We start from the raw sequence: 26860 nt of genomic DNA on the forward strand, positions 1-26860 counted from the left end.
ACAATAAAAAGACACACAAAGATTCATGATTATATAGGCCTACAAAGTAAACATAAAACAAAGCAAAAACAGTTGAACTTGGTGGTGGGAACCCCAAGGAGAAGCAGTGCTTATAGATAGGGGCCCCAATAATGCTTAAATATTAATATGTATGCCTAAGATGAATAGAATAGATATAGATAGATAGAGGACAGGCAGGTGGGAAAGATGCTTAGAATATTTTCTAAAAGATATCCATTTTTGCTTTGCTTTGTTGGGATTCATCTTCTGTATACTGTCAGTGTCTTTCTGATAGTAGCCAAAGAGGCATCTGTGTGACTATACTTCGATCCTTGCAGTTAAGCGTAGCCAAGAATTTGAATGGAAGCGCTATTGAATTAAATCCTTCAACTTGGGAAAAATAATTCTAAGTTAACAGTAGATGTGTATGCTGAAGTTCATTCAGGCGTACTTAATTCAATTCAATTCAATTCAATTCAATTCAATTTATTTCACATCTCTTAAAAATTCACAAACATAGACATACATGTATAATATGTACAGAACATAACACGGAAATATACACAAAACAATAATTAGATTTTCTCTCACATTGCTGTTTGGTGAAAAAGGTGAGTTAGTTAGAAGCAATAAATAGATATAGCCAAAAAAATTTACATTGAATTAAGGGAAATATGGATCATATTTTTGCTCTAACACCTGGGACATTTCATAAAGCATTTTGTCCCACAAAGTTGTCTGACAAATTTGCTCTCAGCCCATCAGATGCAAGAATTTCTGTAGCTTGTAACAGTTTGTCAGAAAAATATCCGATCAAAACGCTTCATAAAATGCCCCCTGAAACACTAGCACTGTCAGAGAAAGTTTTGTTGTTTATTGGGCGAGAGGGCGTTCTACTAGTTTGTGTCCAAAATAAATCTTCTTTCTTCTTCAGTAAGATTTACAGCAGCGTTCGTAGCAACCGAATGGAACCGAGAAAGTCAGGCGAGAAAGTACTGTTAAAAATCTCCTAAAATTTTCGCGAAGTGAGACTAATACAATGTCGGCAGATGTGGAAAATGGTGGTGAAACTGAAGCGAACAACAATGAAACCGAACTGGACAAGGAAAACAACGAAAAGAACTTGCCAAAGAGTGGGACAAGAGCGCCAAGTCGCGCAAAAAGTCGGGGCAGCATAGGCGACCAAAGAAAGGTTTGTTGTGCGCCGTTTGTCACGGCCAAACATAGTCTTGGTGCACTGGTGTTCGGTGAATGAAGGGATTGAATGGTGCAATTATGCTAGCGCTCGTACAGTGCAGTAGCTGTACTTTGTAGTCTTTTAATGTTTTGACGCAGGTGCTCTTTCAGTAATTCGGGCAAAGTGATCTGGTCAACAATCTGCCAACCTATAATATGCTTTATTCTGTAGCTGTATAGTCTAGCCCTACTATTAAGTATTATATTGAGGGCCGAGGGCATGTCATATTGTTGAGTTTTCAGTCTAAAAATTAGCTTTGCACAGTGTTACAAATTATGTTCGTGTTATTAAAAATTTTATCGAGGCATTTACATTGAATTGTTAATTCTCTACTACATTAGCAGTGATTAGCAAATTGATTAGACAGTCCTCTTCAATCCAGGACAGTGCTTTGCTTTTGGGAGAGTACTCTTTCAAAGTTCAAGGTTCAAGTAAAGTAGTGATAACACAGTCTTAAAACTACATACATGTGACTGTCTCTATTTTCTTTTTAGTTCTAGCACTACCACTCCAGAGGACAAGTAAACATAATACACCTGTCAACTTTGTAACACTGTCACTAGCATGATTTGCAATACTGTCAAGGAGACTGTCAAGGTTTATTAGGTAGACTAGAGAGAACCTATTAAATGTAAAACTGATCTGTTTTTGCTGGCTCACATGGATGCATGTGTGTACCAGTTAATCGGTGCTCAAATAGTGGGGGACATTGAGGAAGAGTCTTGTTATACATTGCATACAGTATTAAATGATATTTGACTTTACGAGATGATGTTTTCTAATGAGATAGGTCTATCATCTAAAATTGAAATCTTCCATTAATTCTCTCTGCTTCTATAACTTGTCAGCTTTTAACCCAACTCAACAGACTTGGATGAAATACAACTTTGTTTTAATTGTAAACTTACCCTGTCACTTTGTCAAATATAATGATTTGAACTTGCACCTCTAATTCATATCTCAAACGAATAAAACTAAAAAAAAAATCTTAGATTACTAGTCAAAATGTATTTTACTGTGTTTATGTGAAGTGTATAGCATTGTCCATGTAGTGGAGAGTATTAGGAAAAGAGTTTTACTAATCAACTGCAGAATAGATCTGTTTATGTACATCTACAATGTATGTTGATCTAGACTGAAAGCAATAGAGAAAAAAAGGAATAGAGAAAGAGAGAGAGAGAGAGAGAGACAAGTTTTATGACTGTAAGTGCCTTTTGAAACTTTATGTTCATCTCATGAATTACTTGTATGTAGTGTGTGCAAATGTACATGTACAGTTGTGTGTGTAATAGATCAGATTTCGTGAGTTAAGAATAATCATTTTATATTTTAATTTTATGAAAGGAGGGGGCAATACTGAAATTATCATATATTTGTGTTCTTGGCCTCTTTTTGACCACATTTTGAATTGGTAATACAGGGCTTGACACTAGCTTATTTGATCTGTTGGTCCTTTCGGGCTACTTGAGTCTTCAAATCTGAAATATTGGTAGCCTGAAAAAGAAGTGAAGTGGCCCAAAGTAAAAGGAAACATAGCAATCTATTTTGAACAAGGTCTACAGGGCCTGATCGGGCCACCAAAAGATATTATACCTGTGAAGCCTTTTTGGAAATTGTGTGGCCAGACATTAATTTTCAGCTGGGCCACCGGGCTACAGCTGATGTCGGGCTCTAGGTAATATTATAGACCAAAATCAAAACTCTCCTGTGTAAATTTCTAACGTATTCATTTGTTCTAAACATGGCTTCCACAGACCATAAGCAGAACTGGGAGCAGGTCTGCCTCCAGACCAGACAGTCACCTGACAGAGAAGGAAGAAGAAGATGAGGACAGGGCGGGGTCACAGCATTCCTTTGGGAGCGAGACCACGGTGGGCTTCGACACTGACCTCGAGATCGAAGGTAAAGACGGCCGCATGTCACCTACAATTGTAGATTGTCCGCCTGTGAAAACAGGTCCTCCCGTAAGCACCTTGCTGGGCGTACGGTTTGTGGTGCCCTGCTTCAATTTGCAAGTGAATGATGTCTCTTTGTTCTGTTCATCATCCAGTCCCGTGTTGAGTGTCAATATTCTTTTGGTGAATTGTATCATACAAAGTCCCCTCTCATAGTGAGATATAAATATCTTTCTTTCTCTGCTCTTCTCAGCCTCCCCTCTCTCTGTCTCCCTCTCTTTCTCTCTCTTTCTGTAGGGCATGTCTCTTGTTTTTCACTTCCAGGTGACCGCAGGCCAAGGAAGATAAATTTGAGAGTTCTTGTCTCCCCGTATTTTTGTTTTCCCTCGACATCCGCATTAATGCATGAAAGTCTTATCTTGTGTGCTAATAAAGAGAGTTACAGTTTGTAATTTTCTTCAGTTTTACTTCAGTCTTAACTGCTGAGAATTTTGGTCGTATAAATCGCCAATATAAGGCCCGGTGGACATCTCGGAGAGAGAAAAAAAGTTTGATGTGTTCAATGTCTTAGTTGTGCTTCTTGAGTGAATTTACTTAAGTATGGAATCAACCGTCTGTACCAAAATGCTTTAATTCTCCTCCAGAGGTAGAAATAAAAGCAAAATGCTCCTTAGCTTCACCGGGAAAGGGATATTTGGACAAGAAGTAGAGTAAATTTATCTTTTTCTTGGCCTCGACATTTTGTGTTAGTAACATGGGCCCGTGGTGGTGAGAAATGCACAGGGAGAGATGAGTTTGAGAGTTATGATCTGCTATCCAGGTGCATCGGGATTCTTGTGGGTTTGAGGTCTGAGATTTACTATACCCTCAGATTGGAAATCACATCTCACATATTTGCACATAAGTCTTTTAGCTTGTAGAGATGTCACTGAGTGAGCTGGTTTGTGTCCACTTTTGGGCTTCCAGTCATTTTCAATTTCTGAATGCCTTAAAGAAATGAGCTGAGATCATTTAAGGTGGACGATGTCAAATTTACTCACTGTCCGCCAGACTTAGAATTGACTTGCATCTTCCCATGCCAAGATACATTATTCAAAATCTGCTTTGACATCTATGTCAAAAATAGTTTGCACCTGGTAAGCAAGGAGATATACAGATATGAAGTGCCGAGGAATTTGTGTTCTTTGGGTATATTGTTATGAAAACTGTGTGGAAGATGAGGGATGGGGGGCTGGGGTTCTTCACCTATTCCTTCAAACTAATCGCTTCCTCGTTCTTCAAAAAATATGTGTTTCTTTCACTGCCGATGCTTCTCTGTTTTTATTGCAGCTACAATAATGGATATGAGACGGAGTAAGGAGAATTTCTCTCAAGGAAGCCTGTTTTGACAGTTTGAACAATCCCTAACCAAACTTACTGCACTTATTCTTAACATTGTATTTTCCCTCACAAGCTTGGTATTAACTCCAGTATTGGTGTGTGTGTGTGATCTGCTAACGGCTATCTCTCTAGATAGATGTGTGACTCATCACTACAGAAAATTTGATAAAGCCACCAAAAATCAATGTTCAAATTAATTTACTTTTAAATGCTCCAGTCTGAATTTCCAGTGATTCCAAATTTTGCCCCCATTCATTTGTAAAACCCCTGACAGAAATAATAAGAATGCCAGCTACCTGATTAAACACAATTTTGAAATTTCATTGCATTTGAAGTTAAGACGTAGTGTTAAAGCATGCAGTAGATTTGCATTTTAGCCCATTAGATTAAAAACAGCATAGTATCATGCTTCATGAAAGTTTATTAATTATTATTATTTATTAATTATTATCATTTATTAAGCTTGGAAATTCTTAAAGGAGGTATCAAACTTACAATTTCTGAACATTCTTTGACTTTATTCGACTTTATCAAGGCAAAGTGGTGGTGGGTCACATATGCATTCTTAAGAATGTGGTGGAATCAACTCTTATCAAATGATCTTTTGACACCATATTCTCCAGTGCACAGTTTGCTCTTGACTGCACAGAAAAATTTCATGTCACATGCAGAACCTAGGAAACAGGAAGCACTATATTATGACTTGTAACTAACAAGCTGTACTATCTTCTCATATCTTTATAGTCATTACTTTCCATGTTCTTGTACTTTGTCAGACATTTGGTATGGGTCTTTACCATATGATCGGTAAGGATCTCTTCTGTATGTTACTTGTATGTAACTGAGTGCTAATTTGTCAAATAAAGACTGAAAAATGTGTATCTTTTATTTTCCCAGGAGCTGGTTGCAACCCATAGCAATCTTTTCTATTTGTGTTTATTGCACAGTCACAAAGAGCTGGAAGGGCTTCTTATGAACCAGTACTTTAAATAGAGAGAATTTGATCTATTGTCTGCAAGTGTGTGGGAATGGGTCAAGAACCGTAATATATTCAATTTCTAAAGCATACAGCAGTGGTTTGATACAAGGTCATCTGCAGTTGGGGACTCTCTTTTACTTTGTCTTATATTAAATTATCTTTTTTTCGGGGGGGGGGGGGGGGGGGGGGGGTGGGTTGATTTTAGAAATTGTTGTTATTTTGCTTCTTGGGTGCATGGGCTCCGATATTTCATTATTCTTTTGGTAAGATACTTACATATTTAAACTTTTACTGCACAACAAGGTACAAAATTGTACATGGACTTAGCATTAGCAGTAAGTTGCAATTATTTATATATGCCATTTATCCATTATTAATCCATTGTGCCTATGAGATATTATTTAACACCAACTTGCCATAATGAAATAGTGTGCTGTGGTTTCTCACACAAAATGAATTTACTAATCATATTACTGTCAGATAAAAATGACGAAAGGAAGGGGTATTGTCTATAAAAAGTATACGTGGTCTGTATTTCATATGTCTTGCATTTTTCCATTTGTAAATCTTTTAAACATTGCTGTAGATTAGCATTCAAGATGATCTGTTACCTTTTCAGTCATGCATTATTCATTCATCCATTTCTTGAAAAGGCAGCTTGGCAACTGCACTGTAGCTTTGGATTAGAGTTGAATGATGTTAGGTTTGAATTAATCTGTTAAAAAAGCATGTAGATCTAGGTCAGAAAGAAGAGACTAGATACATTTCTATAGCAATTGTATTCCTTAGTGGTCAGCAATTATGCTTTCAGCTTATCGCGAATTTCATTACCAGTAGATCATTTACATATACCCACTTTCTCAATTGCCATTTAATTAATCCTTTTGGTAGCCCTGGGCAAACAGGCAAGTAGGCTTGTAGCACCCTGCCTTAATAGGTTATATCAACTACAGCCTTTGAAAGAGACAACATTTGGGAAGTCAATAGTCAAATTGATATTACTTAACTGATACACCATGTCATCTGTGTGTGTATAAGTGCTAACAGTTGCTGAGTATTGAATACATAGACTCAGGATACCAGTTAATCCACATAATATTAAGACTCCTCTTCTCTAAATGTGTTGTTGACAGAGGCGCGGGAGGACTACGATCCCTCGGGCCGCACCACGTACAAGGAGGCGTGCCGCATCAACAGCGTCATCCCCGTGTCGTACTTCCTGCGTCACATAGGGGACTCCGAACTGGTCATGAAGCACCATGGTCTGGGCCCAGGGGGCGCCAAAGCGATTGCGATAGCATTAGTGGTAAGTTAACTTCCCAAACTTTGCAGCTTTTTTCCCCTCATCTTTAACATTTTTGAAATTCATGTGAATGGCGTATGATGCACATAAAGTTGCCGCCTTATGTGTTGTTTGTATCGAATGACAAAAGCTCCACTTATTTTCTTCCATTGCAGACCAACACCACGATAGTCAAGCTGAATCTGAGCGATAACTGGTTAGATGCTGAAGGGGGACTCGCAATATCCGACATGCTGAAAGAGAATTGTTACATCGCTGAATTAGTGAGTACCTCTCTTCAAAGTTGTGTCTTTCTCTACTATAGTGGCATTCCTTAATAGTTTGAGTGTTGCATCACTATTCAACTGATATGAAATGCTGGCAGTTGTGTCCTGTAAAATGAGGAATGTTCGTGCATGTGCATTTTAATTTCGTGAATTTTGCAAGAGCCAAGATTCACGAAATTAAAATGCACATGAAAGTTCTTGTCTACACTATATGCATTGAATGTTAGAGGCAACTCGAGAAAATTTCATGCCGCGAAAAAGGCCTTCGCCTCCAATTCGCTGAGAAAATATTGTGTTTTACGGTATATAGATGTCATGTGTTACCAAAGAAGAGAAATCAAGAGGAGGCTACTTTTGGAAAACATTCTATTTATCAAAACCATGTATCAGTAACCATAAGCATTTATGTTGAAATATTTTAGAGTAAAGTTTTGTAGAGAAGAGTGCAAGCTTTGATATGATGTAAATTTTATGACAAAGCTACAGCTATGATGCTGTCAAGATACTTTCAATTTTTTAATGAGCTTGTGTGAGGTTGTGCATTTGAGTAAAAATATATGAAGTAGGCAAGGCATTGACTGAGCTAGGCATGCTGCATTGGCACATGAAGAGATAATAATAATAATACTAATAATAATAATGATAATGATAATAATGATAATGATAATAATAATAATAATAATAATGATAATAATAATAATAATAATAATAATAATAATAATAATAATAATAATAATAATAATAATAACAATAATAATAATAATACATTTATAAAGCGCATAATAAGCACACATGATTCTCTAAATTTTTCTAAAATTCTCTAATAGAAAATTATGTCTGTAAATGAAGCCTATGCTTAATGGCACCTAATCAGTATCAAAGAAATAAAAAATAGAAGAGAAATGGCAGCAATATATGTAAGTGATATCTGACAGTGACAATAGCATTTGATGATTGATGAGCAAAAAGATGAGGGCAGGTGGCTTTTTTGCATTTAGCTCACCAGTTTGTAGCATTCATTGCACAGTCTTTGTCAGCAGGGGGGTCAAGGCCTTTCTGTATTTCAACCTGTCTAGGTGATGGATGGAGGGGGGTCTATCCGGGTATTGAACCTTGAATATTTTATGTGACTTTAAGAATGGATACACATTTGTTCTCTGCTTGTGAGTCAACATGTATAAAGTGACTTTGCTAACGATCATGATCAGCAGATATTCTAGTAGCTATGAGTTCTTCTATGGTGTTTTCTGATACTGTATTTTTTTTTTCTTGGAGGGGGTTGAGGCAGGGTAGCAAGTAGAGTAAGCTGAGACATGTTTGTTTGATTGTCTGTTTGGTTGTGAAATCTTCTGTTTCTGTGATTATTGTGGAATAGCGTTCTCAAAATGTTGATTGTTGGGACTAGCAGACATAACAGCTAAATAGAATTTTAAATGTATTTCATTTTGTTATTCATGACATGGAATGTCCTTGATTCAAAGGGCCAAATAATAAATTCACAAGTTAAATTAGTCACTGACCTTGCCTTTAAATGAAGAGTCAAGTTATTGTATTTTGAGGGGGGGGGGGTGGAGGGGCTGCAAAACTATGATGAATAGATATGAAAGAGGCCAAACATATGATTCATTTTTGTGATCATAGGTCAAAATAATGGTTTAAAATTTAAATGAATTTTGTATCTTGTCAGACTTCAATTGAGAATAATTTATGATCACTAGATCCAATGAGATTTGTAAGATATTGAAATCACTCATAGAGCATAATTTCCAATGTCGTTACCTGACAACATTTTAAAAAATACCGGGTGTATTGTTAAGAAATGAGCGATGATAATCAGAACCAGTGAATTTGTCTTCACGGAGAACAATTAAAGCTTGCGAGCACATCCCTGTGAAGATGACTCACAGAGATCATTATTAGCCACTATTAAATATGATCTATTGTAACAAGTGCAATTTGTTGTTTTTGTTCCACAGGATTTATCAGAAAACCGTCTTGGTGGTCTTGGTGCTGCTGCAGTGGCTGAGATGTTGTTACAGAACAGCACGTTAACACATGTGACATTATCAGGTGAGTGCGCAACATGGCATATTATGTGTTACATTCATTTTCAGAGCTATGCAAGTCATGTTCAGTTGTATCAAAATGGAAATCATACATTCATACCAATCTAAAAAAAAAATCATGCTTTCTTTGTATGTGTGAATGTGTCAGATTGGCTGACTTGAATTTTGATGTCATATTCATGTTACATGCATTTGTGTGTGTGAGTGTGTGTGTGTGTTTGTGTATATGATGACCATTATATTGGATGCATTGATCACTGCACACACTCAGTACTTGCTGTAAATCGGTACAAGTGAAAAAATGACGTCAAAATATTCTGAGAAATGAGTAATATTTGTGTCACAGAGAATGAGTAAGTATAATTATCACAAATCTGTGATTTCTGGGTCATATAATTATAAAGAACAGTACTTATTACCACATATACTTTCCATCTCAAATTGGTGCAGGGGAATGATGTCTAAAATTGATCATGTATAAAGAGACATATCTAGTGACAAAAAGGAATATTGCATTGTAGTCGGCATTACCTAATGTGCCGAATGTGTAGCATATTGTAACATTGGTGGATACATTTAACATGGAATTAAGTAATATTTCGAAATGGTTTAGAAGTAATAAGCTTTCATTGAATATTGATAAAACATGTTTTATACATTTTCATACGCTTCAATCTCAACCCACCCTTCCTCAAAGTATTTCTATTGATGATATAAACATTGCTGAGAAACATTCAACCAAGTTCCTAGGAGTGACCCTAGATAACAATCTAACTTGGAATACTCATGTCCAGAATATTATAACAGCAATATCTAAGGCAACTGGTGTGTTAAGGAGAATAAAATACTTAATTAATGATCAAACTTTAATGATGTTATACAACACCTTATTTCTACCATATGTAATGTACTGTAATATTGTATGGGGCAACTGTAGCAAAACCAAATTGAACACAATTTTTCTTCTTCAGAAAAAGGCTCTTCGTATATGCACACATTCAAATTTTTTGGCTCACACTGATCCCATATTTTATCGCCTAAAAACCCTAAAGGCCCATGATATACATTCATATTTAACTGCTATATTTATGTACAAACACATTCGAAATTTATTACCATTTTTCCATAATGCCCTAGTTACTAATGATTATATTCACTCATACCCTACCCGTCGTTCCCATGATTTTCATTTAAGTAATCCAAAGCTTTTACTTGCTCAAAAGTCGATTAGACATCACGGTCCGGATACATGGAACACTCTTCCTGAAGAGTTGAAACAGTGTGCCTCCTTGTTTTCATTCAAAGCAAACTTAAAGAAGCATATTTTATCACAGTATACTTCAAATACGAATTAAGCCCGAATAATTTATATGACTTATGTTGGTCTCCCGATAGTAGCAACATCGTAAGTCATTCCCTCTTCCAGCAAACCAATTTTATCATTCCAAATCCCAGCCTATCTGCCCCTGTGCACTCTCAAGCACTCGCACGCACATTCACCACCTTCACACATCAGAGTTTATTTTCCCCTGCTATCCTCGCAGCAGAATTTGTATTGTTTACCAATTTACCTACCTACCTTTTCCTCGGGCCGGCCATCTTTTCAAGCAATGCTTACAATAGCGGCCCTCTGCATTATCATTTCCTAAATATAATATTGTTATTGTAATCCCAGCTGCATAGACATGCATACTGTAATATCATTAAATTCCTTTTATATCATTGTTTATGCAAGTCAAACGACTCTGTTTCAAATATACTTTGTATATTTCCCATGTTCACGATTATTCAGTTTATGTACAATGTATATTGATTTGCAGAAAATAAAGTATCTATCAAACAAATTTTGTGATGTTTGTATTTTCCCTTCATGAAACCAACTACAAGGCAAACTATGTAATCCCCCAGTGCAAGAGTGCAAGCTATGCCCGTAGTTCTTGCCTGTGCAATTCACGAGCAGTAGCCAGCAACCCTAGATATATGCATACTAGCTATCAGAGCTACCCAGTCTCACGCATTCTGCGTGAGACTCAAGCATTTAGGGTCCGTCTCACGATCTCACGCATGACACCCATTTTTCTCACGCATCGGGAGCATAGCTTAAAGGATTAAAGTGAGAGTTGCAATTGAAGGCATATTTCCCTTTTGTCTTTCAAAATAAGTACAAAATAGTCACTTTTAAAGTATGCACCAGCTTGCACCATTAAGAGCAAAAAATTGAAAAAGCTTCCTACCGTGGGAGGGCGGACACCCCCTCCCACGCCCTCCCCTCGCTCAGTCGCTTGGCTCCCTTGCTCAAGCACATGTGCGCGCGCCGAGACGCCGAGTCATGAAAATCTCACTCATAAACATTTTTTGATCTTGGCATCTATGTACTATCTGTATGGTTCTCAATCACCTAACCGCTCACAAATTTGTCTTTAAGGCCTGGTTTGCACAGGGAAAAATGCAAAAGAAATGGCGTATTATGTGCATGCGGTATTCTGATGTAAATGGTGTACACCATTGCTATTGTACATCAGTATAGTGCATCTGCGTGCCCCCTTGTTTTTTCTCTTCTTTTTTCTTTTGTGTGTGATCCTTTCAGATTTTTCTTTAAGTACAGCTTGTACATCCAGGGTTGGGAGATTATCACCTCTTACAGCTATTCATACCAGAGACTATAGGCTGATCTTATCCCTGCCTTTATACACATGTATACAGTCTCTTATTCTCTCACTAAACCTTCCCTACCCAGATTCTCACACTCAACACAAAGGGTAGTAATCATTAGGTTCTTTGGAGAACAGTCTACTTGACAAAGTCGCATCAAAGTAAAAGAAACAGATAGCGACAAAAATGTTAGAGAAGTTCATGAATGGTGCCAACATTTCATTACGCATTTAAAACAACCAGATACAGAATATTCCAGCCAGAGTTATGGTGGTATGCAGTGTATTTGTCCAAAAGATGTACCGCCTAGTGGTTATCTCTTGTATTTCAACCTAAGTTGTGGCTTTCTCTACCGCACTTGAGTCACTGTGGTTTGGGGATTCAAATGATTCTGCTAGCTGTATACCACATTATGTATTAGGAGTGGTTGTAGTAGGCACAGTGTAGGATTTTTAGTCTCTCGCTCCCTAACCCCCCCCCCCCCTTTACCATTCATCTACTGGCACCTTAATCTGGCTTAGATCCTCTTTGTAAATACATCAAGTGAAAGATAGGTTTCAGGAAGGGGTAAGAAACAGATAAAGAATACTCCACTTATCTCTGTACAAGCATTAGGCGGATAAAAAGGGGTGTGATCTTGTGATTTCACCCCCATGTTTGCCCACTATCCAAGTGCTTCAGTGTTGCCAAAAAGCCGGACCTTTAACTCTGCAATCATGAGTTTTAAGTTAAGATATAATTTGGTAGACATGGGAAAGTTTGTTATCATTGATGTTGTTGCCTCAGAAGTTTGGATTGCACATTGAATTGCTTTGATTTTAACTTATGAAATTTGATTGCGTGTGGGTAATGTATGTATTTGAGTACAATTATCAAACTATTGAAGTTAATGAGACAAGACATGACTGTGATGTACATTTCCACCCATTGTAGTTGTACCATAATTCATGAGGTTTCAGTGAGAAAAACATTCAACACCCCAAATAAAACAAACAAACAAACAAACATATAGACCCAAGTCAGCGGTGTAAGTAAAACTAACAAGTCATAAATGAAGTGAAAATTCCGATAACATTCTCATTGAAAGTGTCAAAAAAATGAAAAATATGTTTATATGCTTTTTTACTTCATATTCATGTTATGAATGTAACGTCTTCACCTTTCAGTGTGCTTTTCATTTTTGTACTATTCACTTCAATAACTTCCTGGCTATAATCCAGTAATCGTATTTACAGTTATAAATACATGTGTGTACCATTGCAGTAGTCTCAGTCATGTAGCATGTCTTACTACTTCTCCTTCAAGAACAGGAATTTCTGCATTCCTTGCATACCCATGACAGACATTGGTTTTGTTTAGACTCATAAACAAAATGTTCTGACGTTATCTCTGACACATAAGTAATATTTTGCGGCTATGTATGTAGCTTCGAGAAGAGGCGAATATTTTTTTGATGAATCTAATCATTGTGTTTGGTGATGCTTTAAAGTTGTATTAAATAAATGAGGCACAATTCTGTTGTCCCGTGGGACAGGAGATATTGATTTCATTCAAAGTACAGACACTGTCTGTAGCAGTAATGTGTCCACAGCCCCTGTTTGAAGTCATTTCTTAATCTATCAAAGCAAAGGGCAATTGAAGACATTTTGCCATACTGACGTGTTTACTCATATGGCATCATTCTTGCTCTCTGTCTCACAAAAAAGAAAAAGAAAGAAAGAAAAAAAAAGAGAAAAAAAAGGTTGTTGTGTGCATCCAGCTGAATAGAAAATGCTTAGTATTGATTACTTGTGGTGCTATGAGATAGGGAGGTGAGTGAGAAGCAGCTGCTTGTCTTTATGAAGTATTGATCCACGGGGAAATGTAGGCTACCTAATCTCATTGATTCGTGGTGTCCCCCCCCCCCCCCCATATCCCCTCGATCCTTACAATGAGGGGTGAGATGCGGTGAGAATAGCCTTTTGAGTAAGTGCTAGTAAGCGAGCGTAATATGTGTGAGATTATTAATGTGTTCAAAAAGTCTGCAAGAAGTGCATATATGGCTCGTGATATATGCTATTATGTTATCTAAATGTGCATTGTTAGGTTTTTAGCTGTTCTGTACTTGTATATGATAGCAAGCTGTTGTGCTTTTGTGTTTGTTTGTTTGTTTGTTTGTTTGTTTGTTTGTTTGTGTGTGTGTGTGTGTGTGTGTGTGTGTGTGTGTGTGTGTGTGTATGTGAGTGGTTACTGTGTGCTTTTAGTCAATTTTGTTTGTGTTTCTTTTTTTCCTCTCATCTAGGAAATGGTTTTGATGACAGGACAGCTGAACGGTTTGCAGAAGTTATTCTTGTAAGTCTTTGTTTCACGAGCCTGCCATTCAAGAACTTGTGTCTTGCCACCCTCATTTTTCAGTTACAGAAATATTTGTAGACTTCTCATACAATATATGACACATGGATGCTTCGAAGCAGAATTCTGTCATGAAATGAACTGTGTTGAATGAACTTTAATGACAAGTACCTTACACAAAGAGATATAGTAGTTGCTCCAAGTTACAGTTAGACCGAAGCCTTGTATCATTGAGAGATTTGTAATCAGTACAACTCATGATGGCAACAGTTACTATAGTAACTTATCAACTATGCACAGCTGAGTGGTTGTTGCCTGGACATTGTCAAGGCAACAAAGTTTGTAGTTTCACTTAAAAATATATATATTTTGGTTATGTTTTTAATTTACTTCATCTGTGTGTATTTACCACTCTTATCTGTAATTTTTAGTCAGAGTTGTGCTATTTCCTTAGAGTTCTTTGTCTCTTGAACAGTTTTCGTCCTCAGGTGTATTCTTTTTGCATTTCTATCTCATGTTCTCTGAATAAAATGTGATTATCTATGTATCCTACAAAATCATACACTCAGGTTGAAACAAAGTGCCTCTAGTGTCCAACACTAAGCATTAAATGATACAATTTAGTTAGTATGGTGCAGGACACATGTTAGTTACTGGGTTAGTTTGCAGATGTTTGAGTTATGGAGTCTGAGGAATGTTTAAATGAGCGTTTCTATTTCAGAATGGAGGAGAATTCTGCCATTGTTTAGAAACGTTCTGTTTTCATCTTCATAAACCCATTCCATTGTCCATCCATTCATCCAGAGTAACAAAAAGCTGGAATACCTGAACCTGAGTCACAATGACTTTAGCGAGTTGGCGGGGACGATTCTCGGCCCGGCAATAGAGGAGAACATCAACCTTAGGCATCTAGATCTCAGCTGGAATCACATCCGGAGGAAAGGAGCGCTAGCAATAGCCAAGGGTGTCATGGTAAGTCTGCCATTTTTAGCGTCCTCCTCTTTGTCTGTTTTGTTTTTGATGTCTTTTTGTTTTTCAAGGCATGTGATGCTGTAGAACTTCCTTACACTGCGACACAAGGCAGTTGATTATAATATTTCCTTCATGTTTTATTATTGCCATATTTGCATTTTTATATGCAATATTTGTTTCTTCTCATTCATTTTTTGTTGGATTATCTTTATATTGATATTGAGTAATATACTTTCTTTATGTTTGAATATTTTATTGGCACGGAGGTTGTTAAACGATGGCACTTGGTTCATTGTGTCAACCTTTCCCAATTACATGTCACAATATTATACCAATTGAATATTTCAGCTATAAATGCAATTGTACTGTGATGGTAGCAAATGATATGAACCTCTTCACACGCACATACACAAGCTGCATTTCTGATACTGAGAAATTCTGCAGGGCTGATCTTCAAACTTTTGAAACAGGCTAGATATGTGATATATTTTGAATCATGGAAAAAAGAATGTTCGGATTGTATGTCATCATCGCATCTGTTGTGTGTTTTCATATCTTCAGAATAACATTGGTCTTCGTAAGATAAACTTGTCATGGAACGGCTTCAGTGTGGACGGGGCACAGGCCTTGGGTGAGGCACTCAAATCCAACAGCAATCTTGAGGAGCTAGACGTTACGTGAGTCTTTGGTTACCATGGCAATACCATACTGTATGTGTCATTACTGCACATTGCACACTCACACACACACACACACACACACACAGACACACGCACACACACACACACACACACACACACATCTACACACACATAAAAAGCAATTAAACCATGCAGAAGAAAATATTTGTGTTGTCTTCTGTTTTCCAAAGTTGTTGGAGATTTTCTTTGGTTGTTTAATCCCCACAATGTTTTAAAGAAATTGTACAAGTTCTGCTTTGAAGCTGAACAGTGAAACCCTGTTATAACGAGTTCACTTAAAACGAGGCGATTGCATCAGTCCCATTTTTCATTAGGCCCTACATATAAACATATGGCAGAACAGACTGGTTACAACAAATTCAGTTATAATGAGATCCTGGTTACAACATGGATTGGTGTATCATGATAAAGAAAAACATAAGCACTTTGATTGGAAACAATGAGGTTCCATTTCTTGACCTGTCGCTTTCAAACACATGACAAATGAAAATTGAAAACTGAATTCACGCTATCCTTGTATTTCACCTTCTGCAAAGTCTGTGCTGAACACATAGCATGTGCATTACTGTATGTGCATAATCGTGTGCATTGTAGCGATTCGCATACTTCTCTATACCAATCATCTGAATTAAAGGGATAGTACAGTATTGGTTGAGATGAGAATTGGGCTTTTAAATTTTTGCCAGATACCAAGAAAACACTTATAACATAGTACAAAGGATACCATTTTAATAGGAATTCAACGTTTATTTGATGAAAATCGGGTTTTGAATAACTGAAACATTCAAAAACAAAGTGAAACAAAGCGATCGTTACAAAGTGTGGGTCCCACACTTAATTAGAATCGATCTTTTTGGATATCTCAGCTATTTCAAAACCAATTTTTATCAAATAAATGTTGAATTCCTCAATGAATTGCATGCTCTTTCATATTTTATATGACATTTCTCATTATCTCACCTTAAAATATTAGAAACCTGAAATTAGGTCTCAACCAGAACTGTATGATCCCTTTAAGCGTCAAGAGGAAACAAACGAGCTAGATTCGGTTGTCCCGCCTTTATCCCTCTTTATCCTCTCATTGTCAGTGTCTCATTCTCAACCCATTCTGATGCTAACAACATGAAAGATTACAGCCGAAATAATTCATGAAATCATCGCAATCCTGCTGGGCAACAAGGGTTTAAAATACCCGTGGGATACGTAAAGATAAAAGCTGAAATAATTCATGAAATCATTGTGATCCCACTAGGTGCGAGCAGTGTGAAATAGGTTGAATAATGCATGTTAACTGTACTCTTCTTGCGCCCATGTTCAGAGAAAAATAAATGCATGTAAATACAATCTGATTTTGTTCATTAAAATTTTATGCTGTTTTTCACAAGTGGAATTAAAATTTTCATTCTTTCAGAATGGTTCAATACACGAGGAAGAGATAGGTAGATAGAAAGGATCACAAATTTGACCCTGCTGTGCACTTTTCAGGCCGCATGTTCACCACATGGGAAGAGATTCTCGGAAGAAAAATAAAGAATGCATTTTCAACCCCTTTTTGTTATTTTTTTCTGCATCAATCACAAATGATTCCTTTGTATTTTTTCTCAGTAATAATGATCCATATACTTGTGTAATAACAACGCAAAGACTGCCCATTTATAGGTTTGAGTGATTGGTGAGTGACTCCATGCTTATGTTTTTCTTTGTTTTTAGTGCGTATGGTTATAACGAGGTAATATCACGGTCCCACAGACCTCGTCTTTATACAGGGTTTCACTGTAATGTGCATTATTAAACTGTTGCAAATATCCACTTATTCTCCCATAGACATCAACTTTTGTGCATCCCCCAAATCATTGAAAGAGGGGTTAGTTTGTGGCATGTATGAATTTGTGAAATCTTCCTGCATTTTTTGATACCGGTACCTTCTCAATGGCTGATTCTCGCTCTTCCACATGACAGGAATAACAGAATTTCAGCAGAAGGGGCTGTACTACTTGGTAAGGGCATGACCGTCAATGAAAGCCTAAAAGTACTGAAGGTAAGATCAATTCAGTCATTCATGGGAATGCGCGTGATGTGATTGTATTGCAGAATAAGGTATATCCTTGACAGAAGAATATGTGAGTGTGTGTGTGTGTGTGTGTGTGTGTGTGTGTGTGTGTGTGTGTGTGTGAATATAAAGGTTTCTCCTGAATGAAGTGAATGTGTGTGTGAATGCAGCACTAATTAGAAATGATTCTTTGTAGAGAGAGAGAGAATGTATAGGTTAATGCAATACTAATTATAGTATATCCTGAACAGAGAGAATGTGTGTGTGATTGCAACACTAAAAAACGTTGATACAGGATGGAGTGAATGTGTGTGTGTGTGAATGCAACACTAATGAGTTATAGGCAGCACGTTGGTATAAAAAGCAAGATGGTAGAAAATCCAGGTCAAAAAGAATGTTTTCTGAAAAAGATAAGTTATAACTTTAAATGATACCCAAGGCAAAAATAGAATTAATGCTTATTTGAATAAGTGAATTGTTACTGGTATAGTGCATGGGACTTTCTGAGTGTGCTGGTGCAGTTTTACAATTTTAGTTGTCATAGCAACCATTTCTTGAGATCAGAAGGGAAACACAGGTTTACCAATATTGATTGGAAGTAACTTTGCTCAAATTTGACATCATTCTAATCCTGAATACATGGACTATTTGTGCTTTGATACCCATATTATTCCTTAGATACCATGTGGTAATATTTGTAAAGGGATTCTGCTTATGATTGAAAATGCAGGTTGTAGACAGTATATTTCTCACAAGCTTTACTCACCATCTATCCAGTACATCATAGCCTTTGTTAGTGCATTGCTATTTTCTGTAAATAGAATCGCTTTTGTCAATTGGACAGTATTAATGAATGCTGATGATATTGTCCTCGATGTGCAGTACAGCTACTTAGCTGGCCGTTATCGAGTGATTGAGCAAATTAAAAGTAATGAGAGGGGTGCTTCTGCGCTGACATCAAAATATCAATTTTTCCGTCATTCTCATTTGGCGATGGCATTTATTGATTTTCAATATGACCAGCATGATTCTGCTGTGTGCATTCTATTCACATATTCTGTTGCAGAAAATTGCATATACAGTCGAACCTCTCTTATCCGGCCTCCCTTTATCCGGATCTCTCTATTATACGGACGCAATCTCGCCGTGATTTTTTTAAAATAATTACGGGAGGAAAGGGGGATTCCCAACTCCTTGAGAACTCCTTCACAAACACAATGAATTACATATACTTGATACATTTCTTGATAATCATTTGGGTAAATCATCCCAAGAATTTATAAAAGAAAATGATTTCATTCTTGCAAACACGAACCTCGACATCTGTTACTGAATGTAACAATGAAAAGGTTGCAGTATACACATTACTACATGTCGTACTACAATGGGCTACATCAGTACATGTGTATGTATATACATGTATAAAGCATTGAGTCTCCCGTATCTGGCCAAATCCCTTATCCGGATGAGCCCCGGTCCCGACTTGTCCGGATACGAGAGGTTCAACTGTAATGACTGGTTTGTTAATGTGCCTTTGCCCTGTTGGAATTAGAATTTCACCTCTGGGTTGCACTTTATTGGATTGATTGGATATTAATATGCGATTGTTATTGATTCCCACAAAACTGTTCTTTTTTGCATACTTCTTTGTGTGACACGAGCGTTTTCATATGTTTTGTTTCATCAGATGGGTAACAACCCTATGCAAACTGCAGGCTGCTATGGAATCGTCAAGGCAATAAAGGAAAATTCCAACACGCAGATGTTAGAGGTTGACTTTGCAGTAAGTTGTCTGTTTACTGTGATGTTTAGATTTCTTAATTTGTTTATTTTCTTTCCCATCAGCAGGTTACTCTTGAAGCACTATGACTATCCAATCAGTATATACAATATATTAGTATGATACATGCTCCACATAAATGTGTCCATATGTTTATATCTCTCTCTATCTCTCTCTCTGTATAATATATTCATAATATATTGATATATTTATCTATTTACAAAGAGATCAAGAGAGAGAGGGTATAAAATTGGCATGCCAAATCATAACACAAGATAGACAAAACAGAAACAGATCAACTCCCAACATTCATAGAAGTATACTGTCATTTGAAAAAATGGTTGCAGTCGAAATGCGAGCGTCATCTCCTCTAAATTGTTTCCCCTCCCCACTTCACCTGACCGTCCAGAGCATCCAGGTGAACAAGGACTTTGAGGAGCTGCAGAACGAGATGAAGGAGCTGAGGCCGGACTTTAAGATCAAGCACGGCGGCATGAAGGAGGAGGTGAAACCCAAGCAGCGCCTCAACCCCATGGTCAAGCTCCAGCGCTACATCCAGAAGAACAACCTCCGCCTCGTCGACTTCTTCAACAAGTTCGACAAGGACGGCAGCATGAGTGTCACCTATGACGAGTTTGAGGAGGGCCTCAAGGTGCGTGGTCTTGGTTCTTGACTGATCATATGACATGCCTTTCTTTTTATGCCTCCGCCACAAAGTGGTGCCGGAGGCATTATGTTTTCGGGTCGTCCGTCCGTCCGTACGTCCGCTTTCGTTTACGCGATAACTTGAGTAATATGTATTGGAATTTTACCAAACTTGGTCCAAGTATGAAGTATGATGGGGCAATTATTTGATAAGATTTTTGGTGAAATCGGCTAAAGGTCAAAGGTCAAAGGTCAAGGTCAAATCATGAAATTGTATCCGTTTACGCGATAACTCAAGACTGGATGGAGCAAATTTCACCAAACTGTTGGAGGATGATGTATGATGGGACAATTACTTGATAAGTTTTTCAGTGAAATCGGACAGAGGTCAAAGGTCAAAGATCAAGGTCAAATCCTAAAATTTATCTGTTTACGTGATAACTCAAAACTGGATGAAGCAGCTGTTACCAAACTTGGTCCAAGGATGATGTATGATGGTACAATTAGTTGAGTAGATTTTAGTGACATTGGCAAGAGGTCAATGGTCAAAAGGTCAAGGTCAAATGCTACAAATGTTGCAATTTCCCCCATATCTATGCAATGCCCAAAGGTATTTTCTTGAAACTTGGTGTGGACTTGGTGTGAACATGTACTACTGCGTTAAGATTCTCCAGAGAGAGTTTCATGTCATAAGGTCAAAGGTTAGGTGAAAATGTTGCAATATCACTTTTCTCGCAAATGGTTCAATGTATCTTCGTGGAACTAGGTACACACGCATGTACTGACTGGCAGGGATTACCTAGGGAATTTAGGGGTCATGGGTCAATAGTCAGGGGTCAAAGGTCAAGGTCAACTCCTCAAAATTTTACTATTTCCCTCATATACTAGGATATGCAATGCTTGCATTATTAGTTTCAAAACTTAATACATGCATTACCTAATTGAGGTTCTCTGGGAAATTTCCAGCCAGAAGGTCAAAGGCCAGGTTTCAATGCCCCCCCCCCCCCAAAAAAAAAAAAAAATAAATAAATAAATAAAATAAAATAAATAAATAAATGAAGAAATAAAAAATATATTTTGTACTGTCATTACACTCTTTCTTCATACCTTGGAAATTAATCAATGCATAAACTTATAAAAAGGTCTGTCAGAATTCAAGTAAAAATTCTCAATTCCCCGAATATGTGTGCCTGCACTCTTAGAAGATTATAGCAAACCCAGTTCAAGACATTTCTGACCAACCCGTCATTTCAATATTTTGCCAGTTATGTGAAACTGTCATGGATCACACATTGTGAAGACATTGTACTATACGCCTATTGGGAGAATCATGCATTATGGCGGAGGCATCAGTCGCCATAGCGACATTTCTAGTTTCTTCTTGGTGTGCACATGAAAAGAATTTGTGTATTTGTGGAAGAAGGCGCTATATTTGACTGAACCAACGCAGTACAGTGATTTATAGTTTTCAAGGAGATAAAACAAAACAATTGAAGAAATACTGATTCAAGAATGAGAACTTAAAAAGTCAACAGGAATTAAGAAAAAATAGCCATGTAAGGTTTAGACATAATCCATTTGTTTGAGGGTGTCAGGGGACGCAAAACTTACGAACTGAGAAAAAGTTGAATCATTGCGGTGAAATCACAGGAAAACGTATGGTGGGAGCTTCAAAGTGACTAGCAAAGAGTGTGGGGAATTGATTTAAAGAGAATGTTTTAGGAGCAGAAAGTGCAGATATCTACTGATCTGGTTTCTTGACCTATGTCATATGTTTGTTTTTTGTTTTGTGAAGGGTATTGGGTGTAGAGGAAATCGCAGTGGGATTTGCTGTGAAAAGCAGTGAAATCAGATTTGTGTCCAGTATTATATTACATGGTCATTCAATTGTTTTGATTTGTGGATTGTTATTGTTTTCTTTTTATAACAGGAGAGTGGTATTGACCTTACTGATGATGACATTGCCTATTTGATAAGTGAGCTGGACAAAGACGGAGATGGAGAAATCAACTACAGGTACAGAAAACAAGCTTTTCCCCACATTCTTTTTAAGGTTGACCTCCTGAAATTTGCCACATATTTATGAGACATGTAATTTCAAATTTGCATTATTCCTCATGTCCGTTGCCTTATTCCTTTTTCAGGTTTTGACCTATATTTTTGTCACCAAGTTGAAGGTGCTAGAGATTTTTTTTTTTTTCAACATTTTCATTTATTTGCACTTGGTTTCGTCATCAAAAGTTTTTGTTTTTGTGTTTTCCATCAGCAATTTTCTTTTCAAATGTCAAAAAGTATTTCCAACAATTTAGATTGATTCAGAGTGGACATATATTGTGTTTTGTTTTACAGTCTCAAACACTTACAGGGTCTAGTAACATAATGCTTTGCCATGAAGTGTCAATAAAACTCATTATTTGCTATTCTGAGAGGACTATTCAAAATTGATGTTTAAATGGAATATTTTAATTGATTGCTGTATAGTTGTATCTGACAGCTGAATTTTTAATGTTTTGGGGCCCTTCCACAGTATACAGTAGCTTTCATATGCGTGAACATTATATCGTGAGCTCATATTGAATTATACATGTATATAATTCAACAAATTGAAAGCTGATATTTCCTGGCTGTAGTAGTATTGTCATAGAGCCTTTCACAGCTTCATAAAAAAAGAAATGTGTGACATATTGTATCACAGAACACATGCGGCTTCAGCAGTTTTACAAACAAGCAGCTGTCTTCAACACATGATGATGATATATTCTACAAACAAAACACTCTGCTTCATTCTGTGCGAGTAGATCTGAACTATGTCCACAACTAATCGAACAGTGGACATGAGCTACCTAGACTGAAGGAAAAGACACATTATCATCAGACCAGCAATAACCACAGCTGAAAAGAGAGCAATATATGTGACCGTGCACCTCAAAACGAACATAAAGTCGCACACACTGATTTTGCGTGAGGACTGAAAATAAGTGAAATGGGTCAACCTAGCCGAATTTGACTTTTTCATATTTTCTGAAAGAGCGGGTCTTCTTTTACATAATGCTAAAATTTGGTATCATAAAACGTGCAGGAAAGTGTTTTTCTTTTAGCAGTTTATCTCGAACATTTTTGGTAAAATAGTGTGATTAGGTGTGTCTTTAGAATCCCTTTTTCATTTTTGAAAAACCTTGTCCACACTCTTCACTTTCAACTCTAATAACTTTTGAAAGGATAGTGCTACTGCTTTGGAAGTTGGCATTAATTATGGACAGAATGTGTTGATGAGGCATGCTTAATTTCAGGTTAATCTGATAATATCTTCATTGTTGTTACTCTGGTGGTTTACTTCCTGTTTTTTGTCCCATTCATCGCACAGCCAGCACGGTTTGGTAAAGATTAAGCGCTTGAATAGACACTGTACTTCAGAGCCTTTTTTCTCAGTTCACACTTTTCCTGTATTTGTGCTTTCTTTCCAATACTTAGATAGGTTAGGAGAGTCCATTTGATTTGAGTTATACATCATTTTAAAGCTTAAAGTCTGCTCTTTCAGGATATGGTCTTAACTAAAAATTCATGTCTGGCGACTTTTTGTTTGTTTTGAGGTGCAGGGTCACATATAGATACTTGCAGCAATTCAATATATCCACCACAAATAGATGAATTTTATCCTGTCATTTTGCCTGCTGTATACAATCAATATTTAATCTAATGACCCATGACTTCCTTCTGAATTATGCCTGATAAAGAAACATGTAATCCTACAGGTGTAAATGCAGTTGAATATTTGCCATGTACTGCTATATACTCAAGATGTTGTATCATTGTCCATACATGGTTTACATTATATTATTCAATGTCCTGCTATCTAAACAATACTGCATGATGACTACTAAATAATGTATACGAGGTATATTTTGCAGAGTTTTTGAGGTTTGCTAATTTCATGAATTGGCTTATAAATTTGTAAGATTAACAACTCACACAAATGTTGCCTGCAACACCACAAAGGTACTGTATTTAATCTCCAAAGTTAAAAATCTCAAAATGTTCTTTTGTAAAGAGATAATGTACTTATTTCTCTTCTTGTCTCCATCACAAACTCAACTACTTGTGAAATTGTGTTCACAAGTTCGAATTAGAAACATTTTATTCCTGCGAAATATATGGCGTATACATTAATGTACAGTTGCCCTTCCCTCATGAATTTTACGAAATCCTGGCAATACATATATCCAGCAGATGATGTCCTCAATATTAGAGGAATGCAAAGTGATGCCCCTTTCCTTGGCCATATCCAGTAACTAATTCAGATGTGAGAGCTTTCTCCGATGTCAGGGCTTTTGCATATTTTGCATTATTATTTTTTTTAGTCCCTTATAGACATACCTTGGTGTGATTATTTAATATAATGGCATTTAATTGGTTTGAACAATAAGATTGTAATTTGTTGTGATTGATTTCAAAATGTGTTTGTGATTAGATTTTTTAGAAACAATTCTTGGTAGACAGGTTTAATTAAATGATGATTAGACAAAGATCCCTTCATGCAAAGGCATTAATTTTGAATATGAAAATCACCTTTGCTCGTGAACACTTTTATAATAATTATGGTAGCCCTCAAAATTTTGAATGAAGTTCATGAAATCACATTTATGTGACTTTATGGGTGGCTGACTTGAAGTGTTAATTTGTGCTCATCAGTAGCACAGATTAAACCAAATCAGCAGATATGTGTCTGCCAGATCCTAAATTGCTATTTTTGAGCAAATTTGCAGTATGTCTGTTATTGCCCCTGTCTATACAACAAAGAAGGCATGTACTACCAGTAGTACTGGTATGTTGTCCAGCACGATTGTTCCCATATTTTGTGATGTACAATGTACCTGTAAAGTGTCTATTATCTGTTGAGTGTGACCATGTCCTGTGTATTGTTGTCAATGTGCATGTCCACACAGTGTCCTCCTTGTGTACATGCAACTCGTTCGAGCCACATGAATCCTTCTTCCCCCAACCATCACATACCCCGCCCCCAAACACCAATCTCCTGAGTGGTAAGTGATGATGGCAGTGCCCTGCCACGCCCCTCCCTACTCCTCCCCCCTCCCAGGGGGGAAGAGACTTGTTTGTTTACTGTGTGCGTCCTCTCTTCTGTACATTGTCTTCTACTTCTGGGGCCTGACATTCCTTCTGTTGCATGCTGGAGTGCCGTCTAATATTCATTAGCATAATGACAACAGCAACAACAACAACAAAAAACCCAAACAACAACAAAGTGCACACAGAAAAAAAACCCAGGAAAACATAGCACAAACAAACAAAAGGAAACAATAACACCAACAAACTTAGAATACATTAGATAAATGCTCCATGTAGCAAATATATACAATGTGTAGTTGTAGAAAATTAATGGGAAAGTGCAGAGAACTTCCAAAGAAAACTGTTGTTGTTAACACAACTTCTAGATGCATCTTATTGTGAAAGAGAAAAAAAAGATTAATTGTACTATTAATTGAATGTAAATTGCATGTAATTTGAGTGTTATGCATGAGCCCCAAATTTTGACTGTAGCTGATAGTTCAACATTTATCACATCCTATAGACTGAGCCAAAGTCTACATGATCACCTAATATACATTGTGCATGTCTTTATATATATAGTTGACCACTGACCGCTGACAGAGTGGTCAGGTATGTATATGATGTTACAAACAAACCAAGTCCTTGCAGGGCATGCTGCAAGGGTGATGTGAGACATATCATGTAACCCAGTTGAGAAACATTGACGTTTATGAACCATCACAGTCTGAAGTGTTCAGGACTTTTTTGTTCTCAACTGGTAATGTACAACAACATCTGCATGCTCCTAACAAAGCTGTGTGAATACCTGTGTGTGCATAGACATGAACTCATATACATAGAAAATCTTACATCGTGTACAACTGACATTTTTTTTTTTTCCAGCAATAATTCGCATGTGTTGTAGTGATCGCATTATATATAACAGTAAACATTGATTGATAGCTTTCATGTAGTGTTTATTTGTTAGTTGACTATGTGATGTTGATATCAGAGAATGTTAAAAATCATTTTAATGTTTCAATGGGAAAAACAGTTGATGATATTAAATGGGTTAGTCAAATACCGGTTAGTGATTGGCTGAACACAGTCACGTAATGGAGGTACGTTCGTTATGTTCTCCCATGGGAAAACATTTTCACGTAACGACAGAAGGCCTAGGACCGCGCGCACAGTGAATTTGGCTCTGCATGCGCGATCGAGCGACGCGAGCGATCGAGTGCATTGACGTATTTGACTAACCCATATAATATAACAGATGATGACTTTTGTTGTCGGGAACATGTACCAAACGTTCCACCCTCAGGGTTTGAAATGCTATTTCGGGAGGCTATAAGTCCCTCGACTTTGTCTCGGGACCTATAACCTCCCTCAATAGCATTTCAAACCCTTCGTGTGGAACATTCGGTATGTTCCCTCCCTGCCAGTCATCATCTATATAATGTTGTGAAAGAGTAACAGCCTGGTTTGTCTTTCAGTCAAGATGCTTTGAAAACACACACAATATACAGAAACAAGCCTGCCCTAAAACCAAGCAAA

General features: G+C 37.1%; 1 protein-coding gene across 1 annotated transcript in view; it reads left to right on the forward strand.

The window, feature by feature from the left end:
- The first annotated feature begins 979 nt into the window (after nucleotides 1-979).
- The window catches only part of LOC139728178 (uncharacterized), a 30206-nt gene continuing 4325 nt past the window's right edge, over nucleotides 980-26860 (forward strand). Inside the window, exons 1-13 of the mRNA XM_071639141.1 lie at nucleotides 980-1192; nucleotides 2992-3139; nucleotides 4462-4485; nucleotides 6625-6797; nucleotides 6950-7057; nucleotides 9037-9130; nucleotides 14060-14109; nucleotides 14914-15081; nucleotides 15643-15758; nucleotides 17742-17820; nucleotides 19520-19615; nucleotides 20022-20264; nucleotides 22188-22273. Coding sequence (XP_071495242.1) covers nucleotides 1040-1192; nucleotides 2992-3139; nucleotides 4462-4485; nucleotides 6625-6797; nucleotides 6950-7057; nucleotides 9037-9130; nucleotides 14060-14109; nucleotides 14914-15081; nucleotides 15643-15758; nucleotides 17742-17820; nucleotides 19520-19615; nucleotides 20022-20264; nucleotides 22188-22273 — 1538 coding nt within the window. The 5' untranslated portion in view covers nucleotides 980-1039. The remainder of the gene's footprint in view (nucleotides 1193-2991; nucleotides 3140-4461; nucleotides 4486-6624; nucleotides 6798-6949; nucleotides 7058-9036; nucleotides 9131-14059; nucleotides 14110-14913; nucleotides 15082-15642; nucleotides 15759-17741; nucleotides 17821-19519; nucleotides 19616-20021; nucleotides 20265-22187; nucleotides 22274-26860) is intronic.

Source organism: Diadema antillarum, unplaced genomic scaffold (assembly GCF_040938485.1).
Source record: "Diadema antillarum isolate AM-2024a unplaced genomic scaffold, OU_Dant_1.0 seq00000169_RagTag, whole genome shotgun sequence".
Classification (NCBI taxonomy): Eukaryota; Metazoa; Echinodermata; class Echinoidea; order Diadematoida; family Diadematidae; genus Diadema; species Diadema antillarum.